Source organism: Oryctolagus cuniculus, chromosome 10 (genome assembly GCF_051225735.1).
Source record: "Oryctolagus cuniculus isolate XC-2025 breed Fujian yellow rabbit chromosome 10, ASM5122573v1, whole genome shotgun sequence".
Taxonomy (NCBI): Eukaryota; Metazoa; Chordata; class Mammalia; order Lagomorpha; family Leporidae; genus Oryctolagus; species Oryctolagus cuniculus.
In genome coordinates, this window is record NC_142876.1 from 69528345 (window position 1) to 69550651 (window position 22307).

The 22307-nt window shown below is 41.6% G+C and overlaps 1 protein-coding gene across 6 annotated transcripts in view; it reads right to left on the reverse strand.

The window, feature by feature from the left end:
• Window positions 1-22307, reverse strand: part of SPIRE1 (spire type actin nucleation factor 1) — a 204887-nt gene that overhangs the window by 47176 nt on the left and 135404 nt on the right. For all 6 annotated transcript variants that reach the window (XM_017343990.4, XM_017343991.3, XM_008261008.4 and 3 more), the window contains exons 6-8: window positions 19992-20156; window positions 2408-2494; window positions 135-264 (exon numbers count right to left, since the gene is read on the reverse strand). In XM_017343990.4, the coding sequence (XP_017199479.2) occupies window positions 135-264; window positions 2408-2494; window positions 19992-20156 (382 nt within the window). The remainder of the gene's footprint in view (window positions 1-134; window positions 265-2407; window positions 2495-19991; window positions 20157-22307) is intronic.

The window sequence follows — 22307 nt, forward strand, 5'->3', positions numbered from 1 at the left end:
GAGGGCAATGAACAAGGAATGAGAACACCCTGGATTATCTTTATTTTGCACTGCTATTTTCACAGGGCTGATTCTTTAAAGACTCTTCTCTCAAGAGGACTCTAGATGAGGGGTGCAGGAGGCAGTGGACTCACCTAATCGGCTCCGTCTGATCTCTTCTGGTGAGACAGGTCGCAGTTTTCTTTCTGACTTAATTTCTTCTAGTATTCTTTCATGGAGGCTGCGTGGCCGAGGTGGGGTTGGTTTCAGTTTTCTGGCTGAGGCCTTGGGGGAGAAAAAGCATAGTAACGAGATTGGAGGTTTTGTCCTTAAATGATTTTTACTGAAGTTCATTCACACAGATAGTACTATGAGTTATAGTTCATTGCTTGATAAAAAACTTTTCAAATCACTCAATATCAAGATTCCAAAAGCAAGGGCTAGTGCTGTGGCATAGTGGGTTAACTCGCAATCTGCAGAGACAGCATTTCATATGGGCGCCACTTTGAGCTCCAGCTGCTCCACTTGTGATCCAGCTCCCTGTTAGTGTACCTGGGAAAGCAGCAGAAAATGGCCCAAGTGCTTGGGCCCCTACACTCCTGGCTCCTGGCTTCATTATGACCTAGCCCTGGCCATTGTAGCCACTTGGAGAGTGAAGCAGCAGATGGCAGACTTCTCTTTCTCTACCTCTGCCTCTCTCTCTGTAACTCTGCCCTTCAAATAAGTAAAGAAATCCCTTTTTTTAAAAAAAAAAATTCTAAAGTGATAAGGAGATTACTGACTTTTTTTTTTTTAATTAATTTACTTTTTTTGACAGGCAGAGTGGACAGTGAGAGAGAGAGAGACAGAGAGAAAAGTCTTCCTTTGCCGTTGGTTCACCCTCCAATGGCCGCTGCGGCTGGCGCACCGCGCTGATCCGAAGCCAGGAGCCAGGTGCTTCTCCTGGTCTCCCATGCGGGTGCAGGGCCCAAGGACTTGGGCCATCCTCCACTGCACTCCCGGACCACAGCAGAGAGCTGGCCTGGAAGAGGAGCAACTGGGACAGAATCCGGCGCCCCAACCGGGACTAGAACCCGGTGTGCCGGCGCCACAGGTGGAGGATTAGCCTATTGAGCCACGGCGCTGGCCGATTACTGACTTCTTTTAAAGATTTATTTTTATTTATTTGAAAGGCAGAGTTAGAGAGAGATGAGGAGAGAGAGAGAGAGATGAGGAGAGAGGGAGAGAGCGCGTGCGTGCGAGCGCATGAGTGTGCTTCCATCTGCTTCTTCAATCCTCAGATGGTTGCAACAGCTAAGCTGAAGCCAGGAGCCAGGGGCCTCATACAGGTGTCCCATGTGGGGTGTAGGGGCCCAAGGATTTGGGCCATTTTCTGCTGCTTTCCCAGACACATTAGCAGGAAGCTGGATTGGAAATGGAGCAGATAAGTCTTGAACTGGTGCCCATATGGGATGCCGACATCACAGGTGGAGACTTAAGCTGCTGCACCACAATGCGAGCCCTGCAATTATTGAATTTAACAGTGATTATGTCATGTGGGCTCCACTAATTTCAAGCAGTTTTAATAAAACTGCTAAATATGTTCCATATATGCTAGCAAGATAGGCAAGAAACTACAGTAGAAGCTACATTTTATTACTATTACTGTTTGTGAAACTACCATTTGAATAACTCGCCATAATGTTCTTAGATTATGATATCTTTATCCTACAGTGGGAGACAGAAAGGTTCAGGGAGGCTGCCTGCCTTCCACAGAGACAGATGGCTGCTGAACTCTGGAGCCAGTGCGCAACTCTAGGCTCATCTGACTTCATGTTCTTTCTGCTCTACTATGACCTGCTTTACTAAACTCATTTTCCAGATGGTCACCTTCCCTTCTTTCTAAAAGAGTTATAAAAGGGATTGCTAATTATGCCTTCCCTATCTAGTTCCTTTTGGAAGGCTTTGGTGAGCACTGGCTGGTGAGCCAGAGGAAAGGAATTTAAGAACAAAGGAAACAAAAACTCATGTTCAAAGGAGAACTGTAACAGCCTGACTCCATGGTCATTACAAAAAATCCTATTAACAGAGGAAGCTAATTAACATACAGTAGATTATGGCAGAGGAGTAGTAGTATTATAAAGTAAATCGGAAGAGCAATCTATACCAGGAACTCTCAAGTGTTATATCTTAGCCATTACGACTGGAAGCCTTTGGCTAGATTTTGCAGCATGATCCACGTGTTTTAAACATCTTGAGACAGCCTTGTATTGAATAATTTTAAATATTTTTCTGTGGCTGAAGCATAAATTTACAGGTGAGCTTCATCATTCTTAGCATAAAAGCTAAGAGGAAAAGCTAACCCCTTAGAGAAGCTGTGTTCTGGGGTTGACATTCTAGAGAATTCATTATGTAGTCTCCAAACACAAGGAACATGACAACTACATACTGGATTTAAAGGAGGTCTTGATCTGATGAAGTCCAGGATGATTTCATGAGCACTTTTTTTTAACCGAGGGGGAATATCACCATTCACCTAAAAGAGATAAAAAATGGATTGTAGGATTATCATTGTAAGTTTGTGGGTATAGCTGTTGTTTCAAATATACCACAAGCATTGTCTGGCTCTAGCAATGATACACTTCATCAAGAAAATGGGGAGAAAATGGCTGTCTGATTCCAAGTAAAAATCACCATATAGATTGAGCAAAGTCCAAGTTAGATCATTTTGAGAAGTTAATACATAATACTTGTACTTAAGTATTTTAAAATTTAAAAAACTTCTCACCTTTTATTTTTATCTTTGTGAAAAAAATCTCAGTAATGGGAAGGGCTGGTGACATGATTTATTTTCTGCAAATAAAACTCAGGCCAAGTAGAGAGGCCATCTGCTACCTTCACAGAACTAGTAAGTACAGCAGTTACTGAGGAGTCTGTCTCAGACATCTACCCTAATGTTCTTTTAAAGTATTTAATTTTTTTTTTAAAGAAATATTAAAAAGGCTCAGAAAACCACAAAAATAACAATCTAAACTTACAATGAGACACCAAGAAGGCACAGCTGTGTTATATTTCTTTTCCCAGTCTTGTCTGAACAACCCAGAATGTGATCTGCAACCTCCACGACCAGTTTCCTGCCTGCAACAAATCTGCTGGAGCCCACCCGTCCATGAAACCATTCTTTGCTGTGCCCTGCTCCCAAGCCCTGGATGGGGCAGGATGACCTGACAGCAGGCGTTAGGGGTATTGTGGCTTGAGCCAAGCCAAGTCTATGACTGCTGGTGCTTGTTTTCAGGAGAGCATGAGGCCTAAAGAGATACAATCACCTACCTGAGGGTTTCATCTTACATTATTAAAAAAAAAATCCTTACTGTATGCAACAATTCAATTAGACTGTCTCATTACTTGCTGGTCTACTCCTAAACAGAATAATGTATCACTTTCTAGCTAATTTTCATATACATTTAATTTTTTTCTATCACAATAGCAGGACTGAGAGAATGGATTAAATGAGGTCAAGGTTATAAATTCCATTCCCCAAACAAGCACATTAAATTTCATCAATAGCTGGAAGCTGTATTTTGGGTCCCAACAATAAAGGACAGTCATGTCCTGAGGGAGATGGCAGGCCAGTGTGGGTTATACCAGGGAAAGTGTCTTTGTGACAACGATTTGGCCACAGGTCAGTGAAAATATTCTCATATAAATACAGAACAATTCCTGAAACAAACTCTCTGAACTGAGAAATGATTTTTGGATGGATGCAAATACTAGACCTAAAAGTAAATATATTATAGAAACTTGACCTTATTTTTGTATCACAATGCCTTAAACAAACAAAAAACTGATAGTATCCCCTTTGAAAATTTTTGTTTTTTAAAAAATTTGAGAGAACATGACAGACACAGAGAGAAAGCTCCCATCTGATAATCCACTCCCTAAATGCCTGAAATGGGCAAGGGGGTCAAAGGCTACAGCCAGGAAGTTAATCCAAGTCTCTCATGTGGGTGGCTGGAATCCAATTGCTTGAGCCATCACCAGTGCCTCCCAGGGTCTGCATCAGTAAGAAGCTAGAATCAAGTTCAGGCTCTGTGATGTGGAACATAGGTGTCATAACCAGTGCCCTAATCACTCGGCCAAATGCCTGCTCTGCTTTGAAAATTTTAAAACATCTACCTTGAACTCAATCTTGTCCCTGAAATAAATATATTTAGGCAGCTGAATTTGCAGTTACACAGATAAACAAAATCTTGTTACCTACAAACATACAAGGATAAAAGCTAATCACCATTAACACTAAGAAATATTATTAAATTATCTAATTTCTTGTACAGCTGCAAGTAGATTACATAAAAATTTCTTCAATATGGTTTATTTGAATTTCTAAAATTCATGAATTATAAATAAAGCAATAAATAAAAATGTTAACTTTGTACATCTGTATTTCTAAAGGTTACTGAATGTTACTTAGTAGAAATAATGTATTTCACTTAATGATTTTGAAAAAATTCAATTGAAATGCATTATATATTTATAACTTAATGTTCTACATAATAGCTAACTCGGCTGCCCCATTCCATTGTCACAAACAGTGCCACAGATACGCCAGGACAGACAGGTACTGTGGCATTAGCTATGTAGCTTACACCTCAGGATCAAATCAGGTACTTCAGTTACAAATGGTGCAAGTGTGAAAATGTTTTGCATTTACTTTTTTTTTTTAACGTAAAGATTTATTTACTTGAAAGGCAGAATTATAGACAGAGAGAGAGAGAGAGAGAGAGAGAGAGAGAGAGAGAGAGAGAGAAGTCTTCCATCCGCTGGGTTTACTCCCCAAATGGCTGCAATGGCTGGAGCTTGGCTGATCCGAAGCCAGTAGCTTCATCAGGGTCTCTAACAAGGATGCAGGGACCCAAGCACTTGGGCCATCTTCTACTGCTTTCCCTGGCCATCAGCAGGGAACTGGACTGGAAGTAGAGCAGCCAGGACTCAAACTGGTGCCCTATGGGATGCTCATACTGCAGGTGGATGCTTAACCTACTATTCCACAGGACCGGCACCTGCATTTGCTCTTTACAGATACTTTTGTTTTGATTTTTGTGCAAAAATTAAAAAAAAAAAAATCCATGTTCTTCATAATATGACTTTCCCATGAACTTTTAGAAAACTTACTTATATAAAATAAGTAATTAACAAAACTGTAGCCCAAGAGACTAAAACTATAAAACATTCTTCATATGAAACAGATCACCACTAGTACCTCCCACCCCAAAGGCGGAGTTAGGTAAACTGACCCTTTCATCTTCCTGGCTCCTGAACAGGGGCAGAGGGTGTATACATCCAAGTGAACTCCACTGAATCAGCCAGACAGAAACAGAGAAGAGCAGCTACCACAAAGCAGAACTGTTTGTACATTTTTCCTTCACTTCCTACCCACAACCACCAAATTCAGAAAAATATTATTTACACCCAAATATACAATGTTTTAAAGAAGCAAGCAGATGCAGTACTAATAATTATCATAAAACTCAGATTCACAGGGGCTGGTGTTGTGGCATAGAAGGTTAAGTCTCCACCTGTGGCACTGACATCCAATATGGGTGCTGGTTCCTGTCATGGCAGCTCCTCTTCCGATCCAGCTCTCTGCTGATGGCCCAAGTGCTTGGGCCCCTGCACCCACATCAGAGGCCCAGAAGCTCTTGGCTCCTGGCTTTGAATGGGCCCAGCTCTGGCCATTGTGGCCATTTAGGGAGTGAACCAGTGGATGGAAGACCTTTGTCTCTGTCTCTCCCTCTGTTTGTCTGTAATTCTGCCTCTCAAACAGATACACAAGGGGCCACCACTGTGGTACGGCAGGTTAAAGCCCCAGCCTGCAGCACCGGCATCCCATATGGACACCAGTTTGAGTCCTGGCTGTTCCTCTTCCGATCTAGCTCTCTGGTATGGCCTGGGAAAGCAGTAGAGGATGGCCCAAGTCCTTGGGCCCCTGCACCCACATGGGAGACTTAGAAGAAACTCCTGGCTCCTGGCTTCAGATTGGCCCAGCTCCTGCCATTGTGGTCATTTAGGGAGTGAACCAGTGGATGGAAGACCTAATAAGCCTCTCTAAGCCTCTGCCTATCTGTAACTCTTTCCTAAATATTTTTTTTTTAAAAAGGAAATGATAAGGAGCTAAGAAAGTTAATTATCTTGATTTGATTGTACACATTGTATATTTGTATTGAAACACATCACATTGTAAATATATGCAATTATTACATGTTAAAAAAACCTAAAACACAAGTATCTCCATTATTTATATAATTTCCCTTTATATAAAGTGAAGTTGCAAATTACTAAGAAAGACAAAAGAGAAAAGAAAAATGCACGTAAGACATAAAAAATACTGCATAGTGCTTTCTACGTTCTAAGCACTTCTTAGTACTCTGCATTCTAGCACTTTAAAAATATTATCTCACTTGATACATGCTGCAGCCTTGAGGAATAAGAAATGAGAAAGTGAGAAATGCAAGACACACAGAGGTGAATCATCATGACCAAAACCACATGGTTAAGTGACAGAACCAAGGCTCTGAAACACTGTATATTTTGCCTAAAACAAACAAACAAACAAACAAAAACCAAACCCACAAACATTAAAACGATGTATAATCTTACTGGCAAAGAAATGAAAAATCAAATGAGGACATTTTCATTTTCACCCATAGAATTGGTAGATGAAGTCTGAGAGTATTATACATTATCAGTGAAGAACAAGGAAAAGCCATTACTATCTACCCTTTAAAAAGTCTCCCCTGCAATCACACAAACCTTTTGTATTCAGCTGCTACTGGTCACCATTATGTGTGTGCAATCCAGTTATACTGCTGCAGGAAGTGATTAATTTCATTGCTAATATTGCATTTATTTACTCACATTATTGTTGATGGACATTTGTGTTATGTTTATATTATTGCTATTGGAAATAATGCTTATATATATGTGTGTGTGTGTATATATATATATATATATATATATGTTTTATTTATTTACTTAAAAGGCAGTTACAGAGAGAAAGAGGTATCTTCAAGCCATTGGGTCACTCCCCAAACAGCCGCAATGCTCAGGGATAGGCAAGGCTGAAGCCAGGAATTTCCTCTAGGTCTCCCATGCTGCTCTTCCCAGGCCATTAGCATGGAGCTAGATCAGAAGTAAAGCAGCAGGGACTTGAACTGGCACCCACATGGGATGTCAGCTTTGCAGGCAGTGGCTTTATCTATTACGTCACAATGCTGGCCCCGGTATACATTTTTTTCACGCTTTTTGGTACAAGTAAGTTAACCCATTCTTTTCCTACCTCAAGTTGACGAAGACTTAAAAAACTTTTAAATTTATTATCCATTTTCATATTTTTTGAAAGGTAAAGAGACAAAAAAATCTTCTATCTAGAGGTTTACTTCCCAAATGTCTGCAACAGCTAGGGCTGGACCAGGTTGAGTCAGGAGCGTGGAACTCGACTTGAGTCTCTCATATGTGTGCAAGGGAGCCAAGTACTTGAGCCATCATGGGCTGCTTCCCAGGGTGCGAATTAGCAGAAAGCTGTAACTGGAAACAGGAGCCAGCACTGGAACACAGACACTCCAACATGGGATGTGAGCAGCCCTGGTGGCGTCTCAACTGCTTTATCAAATGTTCACCCCCATGAAGCTATTCCATATTACTTTTTTCTGAAATTTTATTGTTTTATACTCAAATTTAGATCTAAACCCATGTATGATTGATTTTTCCTTATGTACATGGTATGAGCAAAGAGTCAAGATGCATTTTTTTCCATATAAGACATATGTGGAATTGACCATAAGCCATTTATTTGATCAATCTTCCTCCATGCTTAACTGTGTCACCTTTGTCACTAATTAACACAGAAGTGTGGGCATAGTTCTTTTTTTTGACAGGCAGAGTGGACAGTGAGAGAGAGAGAGAGAGAGTCCTGCTGCTGCTTCTATGTAGATGTCCTTGGACCAATATTATACTATTGTAATTTATATGGCTATACAGTAAGTCTGAATAACTAGTGATGCAATTCTTTCAACTATGTTCTATCTATCTATTTATTTATTTATTTATTTTTTGACATGCAGAGTTAGACAGTGTGAGAGAGAGACAGAGAGAAAGGTATTCCTTCCGTTGGTTCACCCCCAAATGGCCATCATGGCCGGCGCGCTGCGCTGATCCAAAGCCAGGAGCCAGGTGCTTCCTCCCGGTCTCCCATGCGGGTGCAGGGCCCAAGCACTTGGGCCATCCTCCACTGCCTTCCTGGGCCACAGCAGAGAGCTGGACTGGAAGAGGAGCAACCGGGACAGAATCCGGTGCCCCAACCAGGTCTAGAACCTGGGGTGCTGGCGCCGCAGGGAGGATTAGCCTAGTGAGCCACAGCGCCGGCCTCAACTATGTTCTTTTTAAATTGTTGTGGTTATTTGTGCTCTTCACATGCCCATATACATCATAGAATTAGTCAGTTTACACACACACACGCCCTGCCAGGTATTTTATTGGACAAGCAATAAATTTATAAACAGACTTGAGGAGAACTGACAACTGCAGTACTGAGTCTTTTAATCTGTTAACACAGGGGATCACATCATTTATTTAAGTCTTTGTTAATCCTAACAATTTATATTGTGTGGGTCTGGCATAAGGATAGACATATAGATGAATGAAACAGAATTCAGAGTCCAAAAATAAATCCATCCATCCATGTTCAACTGACTTAAAAAAAAAAAAAAAAAGGGCCAAGACCATTAAATAGGAAAGAAAAAATGTTTTCAACAAATTTTACTGGGATAACTGGGTATCAATATGCAAAAGAATGGTATTTGAACCTTGCTTCGCACCAAACACATAAATTAACTAAAACATAGATCAAGGACATAAATTTAAGAGCTGAAACTATAAAAGTCTTCCAAGAGAACATAGAAGTAAGTCTTCATGAGCTGATTTGGTAACAGATTCTTAGATATAACACCAGAGACACAAACAACAGGTGAAAAAATAAGTAGGTTGGACTTAAAATTAAAACCTTTCATGCATCAAAGGATACGATCTAGAGAGCAAAAGGACAACCTACTTAATGGGAGAAAATATTTGCAAACTATATATCTGTCAAGTTTGAGCATCCAGAACATAAAGACTTTTTATAACTTAGTGAAAATTAAATAACCCTATTAAAAATAGGAACAAAATTTGAATAGACATTTTTCTAAAGAAGATTTACAAATGGCACACAAGCCCATGTAAACATTCATAACACTATTAGTTACCAAACTCAAATAAAAACCACAATGATATGCCACATTTTATTACCTACTAGGGGAGCCATAATTAAAACTAAAAATGGACAAAAACAAAAATGTCAGAAATGATGTGGAGAACCTGAAACCCTCCTGAAATCCTGTTGGTAGGAATAATAAATGCACCAACTGCTGTGGAAAACAATTTGGTGGCTTTTCAATAGCAAACATAAAATTATCACATGATCCAGACATTCCACTCCCAGATATGTACCCCAAAAGAACTGAGAACAAGTATTCAAACAAAAACTTGTATACAACTTTCACAACAGCACTATTCATAATAGTAAAATGATGGAAAGTCTCCAAATGTCTATCAAGTAAACAAGTAGTCAAAATATACTATATTCATTCAATGAGTATCACACAGTCATAAAAAGAATGAAGTACCCCTACATACTACCATATGGATACACCTCAGACACACTATGCTAAGTGAAAGAAGCCACACAGAAAAGTTCACATGTTGCATGATTCTAATGATAAGAAATCTGAGCATGGGTAAAGTCCATAAAGACAGAAAGCAAATGAATGGTTGTCAGGGGCTGAAGGGAGGGGAAAATTAGAGTAACTCTTCATGAGTACAGGGCTTTTTTATTGGATGATACAATTATTTTATAACTAGACAGAGGTGGAGGTTTTACAAACCTGTAGATACCGAAAGTGTCATTGAACTGAAATGACAATTATGTCTATGAATTTCAATTTAAAAATAATAAAAAAGAATCAGTCTTATTTTATTAAAAGCTTTTTATATGCCACAGGGGAAAATAATTATTCATGCTTTCAAATTCTTTCCAACCTGTATACACAGCTGACTGCCATGTTATTATAAATCATTATTTGTATTTCCCTAAGCCTTACTTGGGTGCTTATAAAATTTATAGATTTGTGGCCAGTGCCATGGCTCAACTGGTTATCCTCCGCCTGTGGCACCAGCACTCCGGGTTCTAGTCCCAGTTGCTCCTCTTCCAGTCTAGCTCTCTGCTGTGGCCCAGGAGGGCAGTGGAGGATGGCCCAAGTGCTTGGGTCCCTGCACCTGCACGGGGGACTGGGAGGAAGCTCCTGGCTTCACATCAGCACAGCGCCGGCTGTAGAGGCCATTAGGGGAGTGAACCAACGGAAGGAAGACCTTCCTGTCTGTCTCTCTGTCTAACTCTGCCTGTTAAAATTTTTTTTTTTATAGATTTCTAGATACCAGCTGAGACCTGTTACATTGGCATTTATAAATGGAATCTATCCAAAGTAATTCTTAGTATCAGATATGTTGACTACTAATTAGCACAGTTATTTTCTCTGATTAAAAATGTAAAGATTTGGGGACAGTGCTGTGACATAGTGGGTAAAGCCGCTGTTGGGATGCCAGCATCTCATATGGGCCCAGTTTGAGTCCTGTCTACTCCACTTCCCTTCCAGCTCCCTGCTAATGTGCCTGAGAAGGGCAGCGAAAGATGGCCCAAGGGCTTCGGCCCCTGCACACACCTGGGAGACGGGGATAAAGCTCATGGCTTTGTCTCATCCAGCCCTGGCCACGGTGGCCATTTGGTGAGTGAGCCAGCAGGCAGAAGATCTCTCTCTCTCTGTCTCTCCCTTTATCTATAACTCTGCCTTTCAAATAAATAAGTCTTAAAACACAAAAATGGGGCCAGTTTTGTGGTGTGCTGGTTGGGGCTGCTACAGGCATCCCATGTGGGCCCAGTTCTAGTCCCAGCTGCCCCACCAAGACCCAGCTCCCTTCTGGTAGTCTGGGAAAAGCAGCGGAAGATGGCCCACGTGTTTGGGCCCCTGGTATCCACGTGGGAGACCTGGAAGAAGCTCTTGGCTCCTGGCTTCGGACTAGCACAGTGCCGGCTCCTGTGGCTCTCTGTTGGGTAGGCAAGCAGATGAAAGATCTGATCTCTCCCTCTCTTTCTCTGTGACTCTGATTTTCAAATAAAATATATATATATATTTTAAAAATAAAGATTCAGCAACATCATGGATAATAGATAAAAGATATTAATAACAGAAATGCTAATGTTGTATTAAGGCTTATTATTATTTTTTTTTTTTGACAGGCAGAGTGGACAGTGAGAGAGTGAGAGAGAGAGAGAGAAAGGTCTTCCTTTGCCGTTGGTTCACCCTCCAATGGCCTACGTGGCTGGCACACCGCGCTGATCCGAAGGCAGGAGCCAGGTGCTTCTCCTGGTCTCCCATGGGGTGCAGGGCCCAAGCACTTGGGCCATCCTCCACTGCACTCCCGGGCCACAGCAGAGAGCTGGCCTGGAAGAGGGGCAACCGGGACAGAATCCGGTGCCCCGACCAGACCAGACCCCGGTGTGCTGGTGCTGCAGGCGGAGGATTAGCATATTGAGCCGCAGCGCCGGCCGTATTAAGGCTTATTTTAATCACTGATATGAATGTTTAATAATTCCTTCTGGATGACATAGAAAATCACCTGATATTAATGTTAAGTGCTTACCTAATTACAGAAGGTGACATTTTAATAAGCAGACAATTTTTAAAAAGATGATATTATCCAGAATTGGCAAAAGGAATTATCTTGCAATGTTGGCAATTGTGTAAACTGGTAAAAGCCTTCTTTGACAGAAAGTTGAAAAAGTATGCACAAAAATTTTTTTGTTTGTAAAGATATTTCTCTTTTAGGGGCTGGTGCCGTGGCTCACTTGGTTATCCTTTGCCTGCGGCACTGGCATCCCATATAGGCGCCGGGTTCTAGTCCTGGTTGTTCCTTTTCCAGTCCAGCTCTCAGCTGTGGCCTGGGAAGGCAGTGGAAGATGGCCCAAGTGCTTGGGTCCCTGGACCTGCATGGGAGACCAGGAGGAAGCACCTGGCTCCTGGCTTCAGATCAGCGCAGCGCGCCAGCCGTAGCGCCATTTGGGGGGTGAACCAACGGAAGGAAGACCTTCCTCTCTGTCTCTCTAACTCTGCCTGTCAAAAAATAAAATAAAAAAAAGATATTTCCTTTTAATTCAAATGTTTATTTTATTTGAAAGGCAGAGCAAGAAAGAGACAGAGAGACTAAGAGAGAAATGAATCTCCCAAATGGTGGTTCACTGCCACCAAATTCTTACTATAGCCAGGCCCAAATTTATTTACTTATTTATTTATTTGAAATGCAGAATTAGAGAGAGAGAAGGAGAGGCAGATCTTCCATCCAGTGGTTCATTCCCCAAATGGCTGCAATGGCTGGGACTGGCCCGGCCAAAGCCAGGAGCCAGGAGCTTCATTTGGTTCTCCCATGTGGGTGAAGTGCCCAAGCACCTGGGCCATCTTCCTCTGCTTTCCCAGGTGCATTAGCAGGGAGCTAGATGGGAAGTGGAGCAGCGGGACTTGAACCATATGGGATGCCAGCTTTGCATGAGGCAGCTTAACCAGCAATGCCTTGATATTGGCCCCCTCATTCATGCCTTTTCTACAATGAGCATGTAAATAAAACAAATGTGCTTTACAGATAGTGTAGGCAAAAGCATACTTTTTGCTTCCAACACATAAACCTGATAACCTCATCACTCTAAGGCATACCCTTATTGTTCCAACCATTCATTCCCTGCATATAAGATCACTGAATAGAGATCTACCTTCATGAGTTGTTGGCATTCCTGAGATGCATTTCTTTATGTATTTTTCAAGCATGGCACTAACCTTCTAAGACACAAGCTCCTCTTAGTTTTGCATAGCATTCCAACTGCTTGGCAGTGGTAAGCTACACTTCCCCAGAACACAGATGGCTGTGAAGGGAGCAGAGCCAGTAGCCAGCACACTACATATTTCATTCCTGCCATATACAGGGCAATACTTCACTCAATTTATAGAAGTTTGATGAAAAGATCCCCATGAACTTTGCTGGAAAACTTTGATGCCTTTGCTTATCCTCTTGACCCAAATACATACAAATGTATAATATCATGAATCCCTGAACACCGTTTGTAACTTCTCGTGAATCTGTAATTGCTTTAAAATAAAAAGCTAAAAAACAACATAAAATGAATGTAAATGTCTACTGAAAATAATAGTAACTGATTTCTACAAGCTACACATAACCTTTTGACCTACATATGAAAAAGAGAATTGGCAAACAATCCCATTAAAAAATGAGCAAAGCATCTAAACAGACATTTCTCCAAAGAAGATAAACAAATGATCAATAAGCACATGAAGAGAAATCACCATGACAGTCATTATGGGTGTAAATAAAAACTATAGTGAGATACTTCACACCTATACTGATAGCTATAAAAAAGTAAGGAAAGCAAATATTGGTAAGATGTGGAGAAACCGGAACCTTCATGAATTACTTATCTTGGAGGTAAGTTTGGTGGTTCTTCATGAAGCTAGAATAGAGTTAGAGTTACCATAAAACCCAGATAGATCACTTCACTTCTGAACATATGTTCCCAAAACTCAAAAGGAAGGACTCAAACAGTTACATATATATTACTACTCACAGCAATATTATTCACAATAGGCAACCCAAGTATCCATCAACAGATGAATGGATAAATAAAATCAACCTCTCTCTCTCTCTCTCTCTCTCTCTCTCTCTCACACACCCACACCCACACCCACACCCACACCTACACACCATGGAGTATTATTCAGCCATAAAAAATGAGGTACTGAAACCTGCTGCAACATGGCCAAACCCTAAAAACTAGTGAAATAAGCCATAGATCCAAAGATAAATTTAATATAATTCCATTTATATCAAACACTTAGCACAGGCACATTTACAGAGAGCACAAAGTAGATGAGAGGTTTCCAGGGGTTGGAAGGTAGTAGTGGTGGTGACTGAGGAGCTATTGCTTAATAGTTACAGAGCTGCTGCTGGAGGTGATTTAAAGTTTCAGGTATAGATATTAACGATGGCTGCCAACACTAATAAAGAATTAATGCCACTGGATTGTACACTTAATAATGATTAAATGGCAATTTGCACAAAAAGAAAAATTAGAAGAGAAGGCAAGTGAAAGCATGATAAATGCCTGATATCAAGATAAGTGATTCCACTTGGCAATGAGATAAGGGAAAGAAGAAGCCAGAGCTGAGAATTAAAAGTCATTACAATGACTTGAATTTGATTCTTGTACCTACAAGAAACACTTATTAATGATATTATTTAAGGATGGTTTGTTTGTCTGGACATCGTTTATAATCATGGGTGAGGCCAACACAAATGGAAGCAGATGAGTAAGAATTTATGGGAACAGCAAGCCCTCCAGGTTAGCACATAGAGTAATTAAGGTGTCAGGTTTGGGGCTGGCGCTGTGGCGTAGCAGATGAAGCTGCCGCCTGCAGTGCCAACATCCCAAATGGGTGCTGGTTCGAGACCTGGCTGCTCCACTTCCAATCCAGCTCTCTGTTATGGCCTGGGAAAGCAGTGGAGGATGGCCCAGGTCCTTGGGCTCCTGGCTTCTGGCTTTGGATCGGCACAGCTCTGACCGTTGCAGGTAATTGGGGAGTGAACCAGCAGATGGAAGACCTCTCTCTCTCTCTCTCTCTGTGTGTGTGTGTGTGTGTGTGTGTGTATAAAAAACTCTGACTTTCAAATAAATAAATAAATCTTTTAAAAAAAAAGTGTCAGGTTTGGAAATTAAGACTAAACCATGAGTTGGAAATAAGGATGCCTAGGGTCCTAAATAGTCTAAGGAGTTTTAGGTTTCTATTTGAAGGACAGCGGAAAAACACTGAAAATTTCTGATTTGGCATAACTCTATAAAGGCTGGGACTGAAAAAGATTAATCCAGCAGCCACGTAATTATTGGGAGTGTGGAAGGAATCTGGAATAGAAACAGGGAGAAAATACAGATGCAAAAAGAGATTAGCGGCAAGAGGAAAAGGGAAGATATGTGTGCACAGTTACAGAAAAAGGTGCCTACAAGTGGTTGTGCCTGGGTTTTGTGATTACAGATGACTCCTATCCTACACCATTTTTTTTTTTTTTGCATTTGCACTAAATCTTTTTTTTTTTTTTTTAAGTTAAGTTGTCTTGGGACCAGCATTCTGGAGCAGCAGGTTAAGCTGCAGCCTGTAATGCCAGCATCCCATACCAGAGTGCAAGTTCAAGTCCCAGATGCACTGCTTCTGATCCAGCTTCCTGCTAAGGCACTTGGGAAGGCAACAGAAGATGGCCCAAGTACTTGGGCCCCTGACATCCATGTGGGAGATCAGGATGGAGTTCCAGCTCCTGGCTTCAGCCTGCCCCAGTCTGGCTGTTGCAGTCATTTGGGGAGTGACTCAGCATAGTGAGTCACTGTGTGGCATAGTGAGTAAAGCCATTGCCTGCAGTGCCAGCATCCTTATGGGTGCCAGTTGGAATCCCAGCTGTTCCACTTCTGACCCAGCTCTCCGATATGGTCTGGGAAGGCAGTAGAATATGGCCCAAGTCTTTGGGCCCCTGCACCTGTGTGGGAGACCTGGAAGAGGCTCCAGGTTCCTGGCTTTGGATCAGCCCAGCTCTGGCCGTTGTGACCATCTGTGGAGTGATGCAGCAGATGGAAGACCTATTTCTCTCTCTTTCTGCCTCTGCCTCTGTAACTCTGCCTTTCCAATAAATAAATAAATCTTAAAAATAGTATTTCAACATTTATTAAAAAATAAATTATCTCAACTACTTTTATAATGTGGAAAAATCAATTTTCCTAAAAGGTGTCAAGTAAATTATTTTATTTACTGTAATATATCTGAGTGAATGAAAGTCATTTTGAAGAAAGAGAGAAAGGAAAGCATGATCTCAAACTGATGGTAAATGACTGTGGCTCAGGTAGGCTACAGATGATGACCTTCAAGGGGCAGAGAAAGACCAGTGAGCTCAGTTCACAGACCACTGAGCAGTTGGATCTGGGTTGAGAAACCCTGCCAGCGAGGTACAGCAGAACGTTTGAAATTTACAAAATGTAGAGACAGTCTAGAACTGATGTTACACAGACTTTGAAAGCTCTGATCTAGATACGATAAACAAACTCATGAACTTGTAAGGAAGAAAACACAGAGCAGGACAGGACTCTAGAAAAGCCAATTCTACACTTGTGTTTAGGGCATGACAGAAGATGAAGAAGAGTGGCGTGTTGTCTTCCAGAAGGAGACATGGGAAGGTGACGACACAGAGCCGTCCTCTCTCTCCTGCAGGTCCTGCCATGGATCCCTAGCTTCTACTTCTCCACTTTCTCCTTTCCATCAATTGTTTCCAAATTAAGTCCTTTCGTATCATCAAAAGAAATACAAGAATCTTTTTTAACCTCATGTGTCCTTCCAGACACTGTCCTTTTATCTCCTTTTAAACTTAAAAGACATACTCACTGTTTCCACTTCCTCACCTCCCACCCTACAATTTGTTTTTATCCTCTCTTCAACTTAACAAATCCTTCTGTGTTGCTAAATCTGTTAACCATTTCACAGGGCTTCTCTGACCTTTCTGAAACACTGCCTGCCCTTCACAGCTGTGACTCCACTTCCCTGCTCTCTCTGGTTGTAACTTGCCAGTGGTTATTCTACCTCCTTCCTCTCTGCTCATCCTTAAATGCTGAGCCTTCTCAGGTTCTGTCCCGATTCATCTTTTCTTCTTACCTTGCCGGATTCACTTTCAAACACTCCGTTCTTTATTCTAATTATGGTGAATTTGTGTGTGTGTATGAAATCTCATTGTTTCTTGGCCTTCAAGTACTTTTTTTTTTTAACCCCTTTCACAGTCTTACATGATCAGTGTCTCCTAACATATTGAAAACTTTGAAAGAACACGGACTGTATTATGCCCTTCCAGAGCAGAATATAGCCTGGCACTTGAGCAGTGCTTAATACATTGCTGTTAAGTTAATACAAACAGCTGGCACATATTTTAAAATATGTAAATGCAAAAAGTGCAGATTTAAAAAATTAAAGAGTATTTTCTTTCAAACTGGTCAACTCCAAAAGACACCCAGTTTGTACAAAGATGTGAAGAAATGGGTAAAGGTATTCCATTGTAAATGATAAGCATCTCAACGTTTCTGAGGACAACTGGGCAATATGTACATGGTGCACAGCATAGGCTCTGTGGTCAGAACAAGAAGGAAATTTGCCTATGAGTTGTATCTCAACTGCACTTAGAAAGTTACAATTGGGCATCTGTAAATTTCAATTTCCTCACCCATAAAGTAAATCAATAAGATATTTAGTTGAAATATTATAAACCCATTAAAATTAACAAGCAGCTCAAAAAACTTTTACAACTACTTAAGTCAATTTGTTATAGAACCAAGAGATGTATTTGATAAGAATCTTCTACATAAAAAAACCGATTAAATTTTCTCAAGTGTGCATGTGTAATTAATTAATCTCACAACTACTTAATGAGCATAGTTTTCAGTATTTGGCTCTATGCTAGGCATATGATCTAGTCACAGGAGACAGGGTAAAGACTGTTAAGTCCCTGTCTGGCAGGGGAGGCAAGGTCAGCTGGTGCCACACAGGCAGAGGTTGAGAGGAGCCTTCTCAAATGAAGGGGAGTCACATGCCTGCACCCAGGGAGGGGAACAGCAGGAAGAGATCAGGGCGCTAAGGGGGAGAAGGGAAGAGTGAAAGGAGTTAAGGCCTGAGGGGTAATCAGGACCTGCCCATGCAGGCTTCTTGGGCCAATGTAAGGATGTGGAGTCTACTCTTAGGAGTGATGTAGGGCCGGTGGAAAGTTCTGAACAGAGCTATGACAGTACCACATATTCATTTAAAAGGCCAACACTAACTATTTTTGGGAAATACAGATTGAAGATGTGTAAGAACAAATGCAGGAAGACCATTTGGAGGCAAGGGATGTGTATGTACGCATACTTAAATTTCTTCGAAAAATTCTGTTTATCTGAGAAGCACAGAAAGAAAAACAGAGCTCCAATCCACTATTTCACTCCCCAAATGTCCACAACCAGCCAGGCTGAAGCCAGGAGCCAGAAATTCGATCTGTCTTTCCTATGGGTGGTAGAGACTCAAATACATGAGTAATCATCTGCTGCCTCCTAGGGTGTGCATTTAAGCAGGAAAAGTTGGAATCTGGAGTGGAGTCAGAACTCAAACCCAGGCACTCCATTATAGGACAGCTGAGGTCTTAACTGTTAAGACTAAATGCCTGTCCCAAGATACATATGCTTATTTGTTTGAGAAGCACGGTGACAGAGAAAGAGAGATGGAGGGAGAGACAGAAAAGAGAGATCTTCCACCTGCTTGTTTACTCCTTAATGCCTGCAGTAACCAGGGCTGGACCAGGCCAAAGCCAGGACCTAAGAACTCCTTCTGAGTCGCCCATGCACTTGGGCCATCTTTGGCTGCCCTCCTAACGCACATTATCAGGGAATAGGGTTAGAAGTAGAGCAGCTAGGACTTAAAGTGGCACTCTGACATGGGATGCTGGCACTGTAAGAAGCAGCTTAAGTCTCTAGGCCACAATGCTGGCCCTTAGCTATTCCACTTCTAAGAACTTAATTCAAGGATTTCACTCTGGCTATTCACACATATTTATATAACAGTATATACAAAAGAGGCTGCTTATAACTGGATATAAAGTGATAAGTCTAATAAACTCTGGTACACTCATAAGTTAGAAAAGATGCAGCCATTTAGAAGTGATATTGATATATAATTACATGGGAAAAAACCATAATATATATTTTAAAATTTATTTTAGTGAGTTGCTGTAGCACAGTGGGTTAAAGCCATGGCCTGCAGTGCCAGCATCCCATAGGGGTGCCAGTTCAAGTCCCAGCTGTTCCACTTCGGATCCAGATCCCTGCCAGTGTGCGTAGGAGAACAGTGGAAGATGACCCAAATCCTTAGGCCCCTGCACCCACATGGGAGACCCAGAGGAAGCTCCTAGCCCCTGGCTTTGGTCTAGCCCAGCCTGGTCATTCTGGCCATTTAGGGAGTGAACCAGGGATGAAAGATCTATCTCTCTTTCTCTCTGTAGCTCTTTCAAATAAATAAATAAATCTTTAAAAATTTTTTATTTTGTTTATTGGAAAGGCAGAGAGAGCAAGAGCAAGAGACAGAGATCTTTCATTTGCTGGTTCACTCCTCAAATGCTGCACTAGCCAGGGTAGGCCAGGCCAAAACCAAGAACCAGGAACTCCATTTGGGTATCCCATATGGGGCTCAGGGACTCAGAGTAGACACTGTGATAAGGAATTTTGGCATCCTAAACTATGTTTTAAATATTGTGTCAAATACCTGTCCCACTTCGCATTTTCTATAATGACCAAGTATTACTTTAACCAGAAGAAGAGATAATTTTTTTTATTATTATTATTTTTTTGACAGGCAGAGTGGACAGTGAGAGAGAGAGAGACAGAGAGAAAGGTCTTCCTTTTGCCGTTGGTTCACCCTCCAATGGCCGCCGTGGCCGGCGCACTGTGGCCGGCGCACCGCGCTGATCCGAAGGCAGGAGCCAGGTACTTATCCTGATCTCCCATGGGGTGCAGGGCCCAAGTACTTGGGCCATCCTCCACTGCACTCCCTGGCCACAGCAGAGAGCTGGCCTGGAAGAGGGGCAACTGGGACAGAATCCGGCGCCCCGACAGGACTAGAACCCGGTGTGCCGGCACCACAAGGCGGAGGATTAGCCTAGTGAGCCGCGGTGCAAGCGAAGAAATAATTTTTAAAATTTAATATTGACACCAGCTTCAACAAATAAGATTATGGAAGAATAACCACTTGTGTCCATTAATAGTTTTGTTTGTTACTTACCATCACTTTTCGCAAAGTGTATCTTTTGCATCGAATGTCATCCATTAGCATTTCATAAGGGGTGAGCTGATATTCAATGGGCAAAGGATTGTACTGTCGCTCCTGAACCTTCTTAAGTTTTACCCCATTCCGTAAATCCCTCATCACCTGTACCCAGAAACGTGCCTGAAAGAACAAGGGTGGAAAGACATCATGAATAAATTTACTAACTTCATCTAAATAGCTATAGCCATACACAATAAATGATGAGCTTGAATTACAAAACACCGAGTACAGGGCCCCCGGCGCTGTGGCTCAGTGGTTAACGCCCTGGCCTGAAGTGCCGGCATCCCATATGGGCGCCGGTTCGAGACCCAGCTGCTCCACTTTCGATCCAGCTCTCTGCTATGGCCTGGGAAAGCAGTGGCGTATGACTCAAGTCCTTGGGCCCCTGCACCTACATGGGAGACCCAGAGGAAGCTCCTGGTTCCTGGCTTTGGATCAGTGCAGCTCTGGCCATTGCAGCCATCTGGGAAGTGAACCATTGGATGGAAGACCTCTCTCTCTCTGCCTCTCCTCTCTCTGTGTAACTCTGACTTTCAAAAAAACACTGAGTAAACCGAATAGAAACTATCTTAAAATTAGATTTTAGGACACTTAAGTGGCGGATAGAAAACCAAGAAAGAATTCACAGCCTTAACTATTGAGGCACAGGGTTTAAAACCTAGCTTTACCACGAGGTAAGGGCAGGTTAGTGAACCTCATTTTAATGTGTCCATTCTTTTTTTTTAAAGATTTATTTTTTATTTAAAAATCAGAATGACAGAAAAAGAGGGAGACAAAGAGGAAGTTTCCCTTCATTGGTTCACTCCCCAAATGGTTGTCAAGGCCAGGGCTGGTCCAGGCCAAAGTCAGGCCCCAGGAACTCCATCCATGTCTTCTACATGGGTAACAGAGGCCCAAGTACTTGGACCATCATCTGCTACTTCCAACGTGCATTAGCAGGAAGCTGAGTAGGAAGCAGAGAAGCTGGAACTCATATTGGCACTTTGACATGAGATGCCAGTGTTGGAAGCAGTGGCTTAACCCATCATGCAACAATGTCAGCCCCATTTTTTTAACCTTTATTTATTTTCATCTTGAAAGGCAGAGTGACAAAGCAGAGAGATCTTCCATCCACTGATTCACTTCCCAAATGCTTACAACAGTCAGGCAGAAGACACGAGTCCAGAACTCAATTCAGGTCTCCTTGTGAGTAGCAGGGGCTCAAACACTTAAGCCATCATCTTCTGACTCCCAGGATGCATTTAGCAGGAAGCTGGATCAGAAGCGGATGAGCCAGGACTCAAACTGGCAGTCCAATATGAGCTACCAGCATCCCAAGCAGTGGCTTAACCTGCTGTCCCCCAAGGCTCACCCCAAGGGCAGTTCTTCATACTTCCCTTCCCTGCGTCTCCACTCTATGATGTGATTTTGCTCTCTAAAGAGGAGTCTATTTCACTCCCTCTGACATTGAGTCTGGCAACAAGATTTACCTGGCTGCTAGAATAGTCGTTGGTGTGATGAGACCAAAGGCTTCAAAAGCAATAGGCTAGTCCCTTGTGTTTCTATTATTATCCTGAGAACCTCAAGCCTAGACTGACCTATGTTGGGTGGAGCTGGCACAGGTGATCTGCCAACTTCCAAACTAGATAAGGGCACTTGCTTTGTGGTTTGTGACTCTGTAGATATGCAGCATTATTGTGGCCACAGCTGACTGATACTTCACATCCCGCTTCACCTTACAGAGCACCAGTTTCCTCATCATAAATAGTTGAGAAGATTAGAATTGGTCTACAGCGTTGCACACACAGAAAATGCTCAGAAATGACAATTTTATGTATTGATAAACTTTATTCTTATGTCATTATCTTTGCAGATGTTACTTAGTCACAGTTTTCTTATTCACAAATAAGTTGCCTATCTTTAAGAGCTCTGAGAATAAAATGAGATTTATATGAGAGATTTGAGATGAAACATAAATGTATATTATTATTCTGTCCATAACCTAAGGTGTCAGTTTCTACTTCAATGGCAAGCCAATCAATATAATATTTAACTGAAATACTACTTAAAACTAACAAATGACTCAAACAGCTATTTTAAGTATATTTATTATAAAACCAAGTACTATATTTCATAAGAATCTTTATAGAAAATAACTGATTAAATTTCTCAAAAAACATCAATAAAAATTTGTGAACAAAAAAAATGCATTCCAGTTCTCATTGTCTAGGTCCAAAAAGGACTGCAGTATATTCATTAGAATGCCTTCTAAAAATATTCATATTTTAAAGA